Raw genomic sequence first — 10521 nt, 5'->3', positions numbered from 1 at the left:
AGTCTTATGGACAGTGAAAAAGTCAACTATATACATTTTAACAATTTGCTCCTGGTATTATTCTATCAGACACTAATATATCCCCCTCATTTACAATCTAGTGGACATGTACGTACTTCAATCTACACCTTCAAGTTTAAATTAGAAAATTGATTATGATGATCAGAGTTTACAATATCGTAAAAGAAAAAAACAATATATAGAGTATTGTTTCTATTATTATTGCCTTTATTGTTTGAAAAATAAGGCTAAATGACCTATACATGTCTACATATCTAAAGATTGAGGTTGCAGTTAAGAGTGTTTTGACTTTTTTATGTCTGGGTAAAAGTGTGATTGAAAGGAGAGAATAACAAGGCTGTTGCTTGAAATACTTGAAAGATTACAAAACCCATTCAAGAAGGCCACTCCACGTGTCATGAGACTAATGCGAATGTAAAAGTTTATTCAGGCAAGACTGCATGTTGCTGCTAAGCAATGAATCAGCTGGATAAGCAAATACAATCAAGGACATGGAATGCAAACAGTACAGATCCAGCATGACTTGAGGTATAAACTTACAGAAAAAAAGAAGAGAAAATCTCACTGAAATTGTTCTATCTTGAAAAGAAAAAAAAAGAAAAGAAAAAGGTTATCTAATGAGCAAGAAAAGAGGAGCAAGAGAGCAGGACTGTTCTTTATTTAAATTTTGTTATGATTGGATAAATAATTTTCCCTACATGGTCTGAATAAAAAGTACCATATTCGCCAGATGCGTGTAATATTAACGCATGTTTTATAAATAAGTATATAACTTGCTGATGTCAATCATTTGTTTAACTCTGGGATCGATTTAGTCAACTGACAGGCGCCGCGTCTCGATCTCGCGTGACAGACCCTGCTAATCGAGCGCCGGTGTTGCTGTCCGTCTCCGCAGCTGCTGTCCTTTCCTTCTGCTGCTAACACGAACTTGAAGCACCGGGATGTTTTTATCTTCTGCTGTTCGCTCTGCTGTTACGCAGGCGGTACGTTTGGGATGTTTTCGCACGTTGACCGCCTCAACCGGGAACTGTGTGTTCGGTAGATCGAAGAGGAAGTGCGGTGACTTCTTCACAAGGACATGTAGCATAGGCCGCTAGGCTAGGCTAAGCTAAGCTAGGTTATGCTAAACTAAGGAGCGTTGGATAACAGTAGCATGTAGCTTAGCCTCAAACAGTCACATAATATTCACAAGGTACCTGACCGGACTGAATTGAGGCATATTTACTCCTAACGTAACTTTGATAATTGCTGATATTTAATCAGACAGAGAGCTGAACGGGAGAGTTTTCAAGCGTTTAATTACCCAACTGTCTGTTAATTCAGCCAAGTGAAACAAGTGTTTCAGCCTTACCGTGCAGATTTAAACACTTTAATTGTTAAATGCTTTCTACTTGGCCAGTCGAACCACAGGAAACGTTACTTAATGGTGAATAATGTTCTTAATATAGTGTTTGAATTGTTCCCAGTGGTTGAACGGGTGGCTTCAGCTTGTCCTGTTTAGATGAATGGTCGAGCTTCTTGCAGTCTAATATTTAAGCAGATGCACCGATTTACTATAACCAGCAGGCCGTTTTATTCTACATATTTAGCTTTTGCTCAACTTATTAAGTGATTTTAAGGGGACACAGGAACTGTGTGCACACTCTTTTCAATATTAGGTAGCTTTATATTTTCCTGTTTGTCGTGCACAGTTCTGGAGTACATCCTGATGTCACACCATGCATCCTTTCTAACACCTGTGTGTGTTTTGTGTCTGTTGTGCTCCATGATTGCTGTGTTTTTCTGCGCCAAATTACCCTAAAATTCCCTATCGGCTCAACATTGAACTTGACAATAAATGTGATTCTAACGACAGCTAACTGAGCACCAGCCACGGTCGTCCTGTCTCGTGACAAGCCGATTACGCTGGATTTGTTTTGCGTGTGGGTTTGGATGGCAATCATTTTTGTACCTTGGGTTTCACCTGTCTTCGTCTGTGTTGCAGGCCAGGCAGGTCAGGGGTCTGCATCGGTCTGCTGCGCGTGCTGGAGCTGGTGGCATCTTTGTGGTGAGTCTCAAGCGAACATGCAAGATTTTGTCCTTAAAAGGGCTCCAAGGCAGTTCCTTCCCTTCATTTTATCAGTTTGTAGCCATGCACTTAAACCTTCACATGTCAGTTTAGTTAACATTTAATTCAAAGTTTTCATGGATTGTAGAGATAATTGTCATTAAACTCCTCAGCATTTATTTATAAAATTATTTAATCTAATAATTGTAAATGACTATATTCATCCACACTTGCATTGTGGTTCTGACCCATAGACTTGTTCATTGGAGTCTCTTTACCAATTTTTCCGCAGCAGGCTAAGAGTTAATTCTGGAAAATTTCCTTAAATCCATGGTTGTCCGTGAAGATATTAAAAATCCACCTGGCATCTACAATTTGCTGCATATTCAGTATAAAATGCCGTAGACTGCTTTGTTTTGACCTAAATACGTCTGTTATGAAATGATCAAAACTACAACGGTCCAAAATGTCAAAGCAGTTAAATAACCAGCACCCTAAAAAAAAAAAAGACGGCTGTTTGTTTTGAACCTTTCACAGCCTTTCAAAACTGAAAGCTGTGCTGAATAACTGCTAATTGTTTAAAATGTCTATTTCCTGGCTTATTACACAGCATACAATGTGAAAGGAAGATTTTAAAGGCAATGTCTGGTTTTCGGGCACCTTGTCTCAAAACGGTGCACACACGTAGAATGCGATCATAAACAGTGAAATATTTACAGGGGGGAAAGTAATTATTTGATTCGGCAGGTCTTGACACTTTCAGAGAAGGGAGAGGTCTGTAATTTCCATTTCAACTGTGAGACAGAATCTGAAAAGAAAAATAATCCAGAAAATCACATTGCATGATATTAAAATAATTGATTTGCTTTTTATTGAATTAAATACGTATTCGATTCAATGGAAAAATAAAGCGTGATATTTGGTACAGAAACTTTTGTTCTTGACCAGGTTTGCACACACTGCAGCAGCGGGTTTTTGGCCCACTCCTCCATGTAGATCTGCCCCCAGATCTGCTTCAGGTCTCAGAACCTGGATTATCAGTAGGGGTTCTACTTGGTTCTGAGATCTTCAGCTCCTGGAGTCTGGCCCGGCCACTCCAGGACCTTGAAATGGGAGCCGCTCCTTTGTCACCCTGGCTGTGCGTTTCGGGTCATTGCCATGCAGGAAGTCCCAGCCACGACCCATCTTCAGTGCTCTTATGTCCTGTAGCCCATCCCAGCCTTTTGCAGATCTACAGTCTGGTCCCTGGTAACCTTCAACAGCTCTTGGGTGTGGCCCATGGTGGGGAGGATGGAGTCGGATCCATTGTGTGGACAGGTGTCTTTTTTTTACTGGTAACGAGTTCAAACAGGAGCAATTAATACAGGGCTTTAAGAAATGCTTATTTCCTGCAATAAAGTGCTAATTAATTATTTGAATATCATACAAAGTGATTTTTTTTCTGGGTGACAGTTGATGTGGCTTGGATGAAAATTACAAACCTCTATATTGTTTGTAAGTGGAAAAACTTGCACAGTTGGCAATGTATTAAATATTTATTTTCCCCAATCTATCTTTTTGTGTGTGTGTGTGTGAATATTTTCCAATACCTTTTGTTGTTGTTGTTAATGATGGGGAGAGGAATCTGTTAGTAGTTTAGATTCTGTTACAGATGGCCTTTTATTGACCGTATCGGTCCAGTTTACTTGCATTTTGCTTGCAAACTGTTCCACCTTCCAACAAGACGAGTGGCTTTAAAATCTGCCCATTCGCCTCATTTTATCTTCTTCACCCCGTTTCTTTAGATGGGAGGTTCAGTTCTGTGAACCGTATTCACCTAATTTGCACCCTGATATTATTTCAGCGCTTTTAAACTCGTCAGCCAAAAAACGCTGCAGAGAGATTACGATCCCTGGTGCACACTACTTTGTGGATGTTGCTAGGTTAATCCCAGGAGCGCTGGTTTTTCCAGTTCCCTAATTATTCAGGGGAATAACCTTTTATTGCCGGTTAGGCACTCAGACAAACACCACGTAATATTGAATATGGCTGCATATTTCTCTGGTTGTTAGAGACTTTTTGACAATCAATTGGAGAAAGAAAAAGAAAAGCAACCCAGCTGGATGGAGGGGTTTTGGATCTGGCTGGGAAGAACGCCACCATCCTGACCTGCTCTGAATGTGTGCAGACCGAGTTTATAGTTGGTTTAACGTGAGTTTTGTTAAACTATAGGGTCACGCTGCATTGCAAGCTGCGAAATGGAGATTTTAAACAGCCTTTTTCAGGTATTCAGTGTAACTTTGAGTTGTTAAAAGACCCCGGAAGACGCTTCCTGTCATGAAGATGTTGCACAAAGGGCATTTGCTGCTCACCAGGGGGCAGTGTGTGCAGAGGCAGAAATAATTGTCTGTTATGTGGTTGCAGGAAAAACACCTGTTTCCTCTCTGGGCTTTTATGGCGCGCTCCCAGTTAATCTTTCATAAACCACCTAGTTATGCATTAAAGTAGCCGTTTGGTATAAAACTCAACCAGAAAATCTCCGCCTCATAATTTGATAAATTGTGAAAATGAATGTGATTGTTGTGGGTGAGATCTTCCTTGGAAACAGTTGCTTGGTATATATTTGGTGTAGCCGGCGTGAACTCTTTATAACCCAGGATTTTTTTAATTTTTTTTTATTGTTTCAGCACAGAGACACGCCTGACAACAACCCCGACACTCCTTTCGAGTTCACGGCAGAGAACAAAAAGGTACGGCCGGCTTCTGTGTTCAGCGGCACATCTGACGGATGCGCCTGTGTGCTTCCCTCTGGGTTGGCAGAACAAGTCTGGTCCTTTCCACGCAGCTTTTCTATACACTTTTGTCCAGATCTTGGGCGGAGGGGGGGGGAAGCAAGTTGCTGCCAATAATAAATGTTCCTGCAGTCTGTGTTTGCACTCCGTTGTTTAGCTGATCCGGTCTGAACACCTTTCTATGGAGCTGCTAGTTAATGATTTATTGTTTGTCATTTTCTTAGCAAAAAAATAAAAAACTTGATGAGGAAAAATGTCTTTGGAAGACTTAATTCAAAATAAGGCATTTTATCCCTGCAGGTGATGCTTTTGTAAGACATTTTCTGACTTAGTTTTAAGTTTATGTACAGTGGTTTAGTTTAAATAAATGATCAGGAAATTGTTTTCAGGGTGCTTGCTCTTTTTCCAAATTAAAATTCCAGACTTTTTCCAGACTTTTTTAAAACTGATATTTGTTTCCCCAAGACCTTAACTTTATGTACTTGTATACTTGTGTGCCTACTGCCTACTTCATGTTGAGATTGTACAAACTGTTTATTAGAAATGTTAATTTTTATAGGCTAGTATTCAATGAACAAATGCATTATTCACAGTAAATTATGCTTTTACTGATGAAAAGTTTTCCAAACATGAAAATCAAAAGGACATGAATTTCACATCAAACAAGTGTTTGATTCCATTAGGCTAATACAGTACTTAACCAGTTAGTAAAATTATAGTTTTATAGCCTACCTTCCTATTTCTCATTTCACAATGCCTTTGAGCATACTGTAAAATTCTACCATACATTTTTTTCCCATACTTTATTAAGACTTTCACACAAAATTCAAGACTTTTCAAGGTCTGGTAAACAGTGTTTCAAAATTCCATACCTATTAAGACTTTCAAGACTTGCGCAAGCACCCTGTGTTTTTAAAAAAAAAAAAAAAAAAAAAAAGGAACACTTATTTATCTTTTTTCTCGTAGAGGATTGAGGCAATCCTGTCGATGTATCCCGAAGGACACAAGCAAGCGGCCACCATCCCGGTCCTGGATTTGGCCCAGAGGCAACACGGATGGCTCCCCATCGCTGCCATGAACAAGGTAATTCCTCTGAAGCCTCGTTCAAACACCTTCTGCTCTTTAACAAGAGCAGTCTCGGCGGCCGAATGCGTCTGTGTTGTGGTCAAATGAGCAGATATGACACACAAGCAATCAGACGTCGCATCTTTAGACCCCGGCGTAGCCTTTTGGCTAGCGCACACACAGACGGATCACCTTTAACACAAAACTAATCCAAACTGCTGCAGTCAGACGTCCCTGTAGTAATGGTGGGTTAATCTAGGGCTGGACAATATAGGAAAAAAAAGGATATTGATAAAATTGATCGATATCGATAATTATCAACAAATTAAAAACATGTATTTTAAGTGCAGCCCTGGACATTTTATGCTGCTGCTTAGCGACCTGTCTTTAGATAAAGAACACAAACACTGAATTCAAACTCAACCCTTTATTCAACCAACTTTTTACCAAAACTGCAAGTGTTTAAAAAAGAACATGTGCTCTCTGAACTCTGAAGGGGGCGGAGCTTGGTTCTTGGGTCTGCGTTGTGATTGGTTGGGAGGATGAAATGACAATAATATTAACCTACATGACTAGAATGCAAAAGGAAGGAAAACTGTTATTCTATTGAACTTTTTATTTCTATCATTGATATCCGTCCATCGTTCGATATGTCGTTATTGAATTATCGTCCAGCCCTAGGTTAATGTGGCTCCTGATCATTATTATCAAATACAACAATAGTGCTTGACGTTTTACCAACAGCGAAGCACCTGATTGCCTTTTTAGTTTCTGAGCCAAAGAGAAAATCTACTGGAGTTTCACAGTTGCTACATAAAGATCCGTTTATTTGCTAATGCATAATAATAATAAAAACGACTTGCAATTTAAACTGCACATGAATAAACAGCTTGAGCTCGATTGTAAAGAGATTTAAAGCCGCATCTACTGCATAATTGCCCTGATAAAAAATAAAATTTGAGTATCTGACTTCCTGTTGAGAAATTTAGTGAATCAATGCCTTAAAATTATTCAAATCCCCTGAACTTTTTCACTTTGGTGCAATAGCCTCAAACGCCAGGGATGTTTATCAAGATTGTTATGGATCACCGATATGGCAGAAGTAAAATAATAAATAGGTTTTTAGATTTGTTCTCCAATAAAATAAGTGCCAAATTCTGCCCCGTTTACCCTGATACCTCACAATAAAGTCCAGGGCAACAAACTGCCCTCTGAAGTCACCCAATTAGTAAATAGTTTTGCTGTGTGATTTAATCCCAGTATAAGGCCTCAGAGGTTTACCCAGACTTTGGTAATCAGTTCAATTCATCATCAGAAAATGAAGAGGGTATGGAACAAGAGCAGACAGAACAAGACATGGCTGTCAGAACAGATAGACTGAGGCCTTTGGAGGAGCAGCAGAGAGCCATGGCTCAGGTGGGAGAATCTGTCAACGGGACGACTATTAAATGACGATTAGCAGACGCCGTGCACCTCACAAATTTAGTCTTTAAGGCAGAGTGGCAAGGAGAAAACCACTGTTGGAACAACTATGTGGGAGGAAGTTGCTCTGGATAGATGAGATCAAAACGGGGAGGTGGAGAACGCAAACGGACGCCACAATCTTTAGATTTGGCATTATTTTTCCTCAGTTATGCACTAATTCCTGTTGATTTATCCCCTAAAATCCTAATAAATGCACTGAGGATCATAGTTTTAGTGTGGGAAAATAAAAATTCTATGCATTTAGGAAATGTTTTGCATCTCATCAGCTTTAGTGTTTTAACTGAATGACAAATATTACTTTTACAGTTGAAATCCCAGATACTAATCCATGCAAAAGTGCACCACAGATTCCTAAAGCTACTGCGGTTGTTTTACTCCAATAAGTGGTTTTAACTTTGGTTGATCACATTTTATGGATGCCTTTTGTTTTACTTCAGCGTCTGCGGCGTGTGAACGTTTGTAATTGTGTCTGTTCAGGTTGCCGAGGTGCTGGAGATCGCTCCGATGCGAGTGTACGAGGTCGCGACATTTTATACCATGTTTCTGCGTCAGCCTGTGGGAAAATACTTCATCCAGATCTGCACAACAACCCCCTGCATGCTCTGCAACTCCGACAGCATTCTGGAGGCCATCCAAAACAAGCTGGGTGAGGGAATTTTCCCATTTTAAGTTAAGGAAGGAGCCAATAAAGACACGAAAAACGCAGATTTCTACAGACATTTTGTTTAATCACTCACAAATAGAATAAACGGAGTACAAAAATATACAGGATTAAATTGCATTTAGAAAAAGCAGTGGCAACAAACATCAGCTCGGGTTGCATTTAGCAGATAAAGCTGATATTTCTACGCACAGTTGAGCGAATATGTTTTTGTAATCCACAAAAGGTTTGATTTGTGCCATATCCTACGTCGCTGCATGAGTTAATTAACATCTGCCTCGTGTTCTCCGCAGGTATTAAGGTTGGAGAAACCACCCCAGACAAGATGTTCACTCTGATAGAGGTTGAATGCCTGGGCGCCTGCGTGAACGCCCCTATGGTCCAGATAAACGACAACTATTATGTGAGTTCTAGACGACTCTGTGCAGATGGCGTCCTCGCCGGGCGCTCTTAACCGCATTAACAAAATTAGATCAAAATCCAGAATAGGTTTCGCAGAGAGAGCAGCGACCAGTCGGGGCTCGGTTGTCCGTACAGTCTGCACACGCACTAACCAAGAAACAGTTTAACGTTGTTAGCCAGATGTGACGGTGGCATGTTTTCTAAATAATTGCGCTGTTGTTTATCGGGGGAAACCGAGTTACGGGAAGCTTAGCAAAAAGTAAACCACACAGCACAACTCGAAACCAGAAGACTTGTGTAAAACTGCTGAAATGTGATTACAAACGTTAGCAGTGATCTTATTAAAAACACAAGCAGTAGTCAGCACTGGACGCGAGGGAACCACTTGCACCCTAAAACAACGTTTCCTCGGAAATAAGATTAGGTCAGCCAGTTGTTGCACTAAGGAGCCAAGGTTGAGCCAGTTTGTTACAGATTCAGACACGTTTTTGTACAGCAAACAGCTTTAATGCGCTCTTTGGCTAAAACCTAAGAATGCATCGGTTTTTAGACGTTTAAAATCGGTAAAATCCTGGAGAAGTCTTCTTTTAATGCTCGTCCTGCGTGTCATTTTCCGCAGTAGTGACGCCTACTGGTTGGATAGAGAACTGCGGGTTTTGTCTTAGAAGACTTTCAGATCTCTGCAGGTCTAAGCAGTTTAAATGTGATTTAATAAATCACGATAAAATCATCATCCTCATTCCTTTACATTGCATAACTTGTCAGCATATTCCTAATCGTTACGTTCTGTTGAGTCAAACATATCGGGCTGAACTGCATCAAATGAGTGAATACAGATCAAGCATTGTTGAAGCATCATAAATTAGGTTTTGCGAGTCGAAGAAGCCAACATTTAATAAAACACCATTTGTGTCGGTATTATATTTATATTAACAAAACTAAACAAAGAGGCTTCAGTTTGCTTTTTAAACAGAAATACCCTTTCTTGAAACCAAGGCCCTGAGTTGAAAATGCACCGGCCTGCTATTCCAGTTCAGAATATAATCTTCAGGTTTGCCACACAAAGAAAATAGTTTCTATTTTGTACAGTCTTGACCTTTTTTAGTCAGATTCCTCTCAGTAATATGCTTTAAATTTGGCTGCTTCACAATTTCCTACGGTCTTAATGGGATTTGCCTTAATCAACATACAACGGCATTACAGACAGAAAACCAGTCATCTGAGCTATTCTGATTTTTTATTTTATTTTTAAAGGGGGAGGGGAGTTGTAGGACCCTTGCCCACGACTTTGCCATTCTTACTGGTACACCAGTGTCTGCTACAGTTTTTTCTGATTTTTTTTCTTTAGGTGGGTCGGTTGAAAATCAAAGATCTACTGCTTCCGGCCTTCAGCTGAATGCTAAAGCGTATTTAAGAAACCTGAACCATATTTTTCAGACCATAAGGGGCACCGGATTATAAGGCGCAGCATACATTTTTGAAAAGATTTAAGAATTTTAAGTGCACCTTATAGTCTGAAAAAGTTAAATTTTGTTATTTAACTAGTAAAGATTTTGGCCCCTCTTTTAGTACTTGCCGCCTCACCAAAACCGCCCTATTGATGCAGTATTTCTTGCCCTCAGGAGGACCTCACACCGAAGGATATTGAGCAAATTATCGATGAATTGAAGGCAGGGCGAGTCCCACCACCCGGACCAAGGTACGCGCAACAGATATCAGATTGAGAACATCTGCTTCTGCATCTTTTAGTCCTTCCAGTAATTTTTTTTCCCCTTGTAGGGGTGGGCGTTTCTCTTGTGAACCTGCAGGCGGATTGACTTCCCTGACAGGACCGCCCACAGGACCAGGATTCGGGGTCAGACCAGACCTGTAGACGTCTTTCCTGCCTGTTGTCAGTGGTACTCTGAGAAGGTTGCTGTTCTGTTTAAATCGAAACATTGTGTAAATAAAATGTTCATATACCTGTAATTTAGGTGCAAGTGTGTTTCTTACATTTACTCACAGAAAATGTTTAAGATGCAAATTATAAGTTTGTTACAGCTATGATAAAATCCTTCGTATTTATGGCG

General features: G+C 40.1%; 1 protein-coding gene across 1 annotated transcript; it reads left to right on the top strand.

Annotated features, from left to right (window-relative positions):
• The first annotated feature begins 862 nt into the window (after positions 1-862).
• ndufv2 (NADH:ubiquinone oxidoreductase core subunit V2) lies at positions 863-10420 on the top strand. Its single transcript, XM_012871312.3, has 8 exons — positions 863-1004; positions 2006-2068; positions 4735-4797; positions 5806-5922; positions 7867-8035; positions 8344-8453; positions 10075-10151; positions 10232-10420. Exons 1-8 carry the CDS (start codon positions 963-965, stop codon positions 10323-10325), a joined length of 735 nt encoding a protein of 244 aa, XP_012726766.1. The 5' UTR covers positions 863-962; the 3' UTR covers positions 10326-10420.
• Positions 10421-10521: the final 101 nt, after the last annotated feature.

The sequence above is a fragment of the Fundulus heteroclitus genome, chromosome 6, assembly GCF_011125445.2.
Source record: "Fundulus heteroclitus isolate FHET01 chromosome 6, MU-UCD_Fhet_4.1, whole genome shotgun sequence".
In the NCBI taxonomy this organism is placed as follows: domain Eukaryota; kingdom Metazoa; phylum Chordata; class Actinopteri; order Cyprinodontiformes; family Fundulidae; genus Fundulus; species Fundulus heteroclitus.
This window is presented reverse-complemented; position numbering and strand designations above follow the sequence as displayed.

What these genes read in the sequence shown, in the direction of transcription:
- ndufv2 (XM_012871312.3), top strand. Translation starts at nt 963, where the DNA reads ATGTTTTTATCTTCTGCTGTTCGCTCTGCTGTTACGCAGGCG. An exon ending in CCATCGCTGCCATGAACAAG is followed by an intron (nt 5,923 to 7,866) that starts GTAATTCCTCTG and finishes GTGTCTGTTCAG; the next exon opens with GTTGCCGAGGTGCTGGAGAT. An exon ending in GGCCATCCAAAACAAGCTGG is followed by an intron (nt 8,036 to 8,343) that starts GTGAGGGAATTT and finishes TGTTCTCCGCAG; the next exon opens with GTATTAAGGTTGGAGAAACC.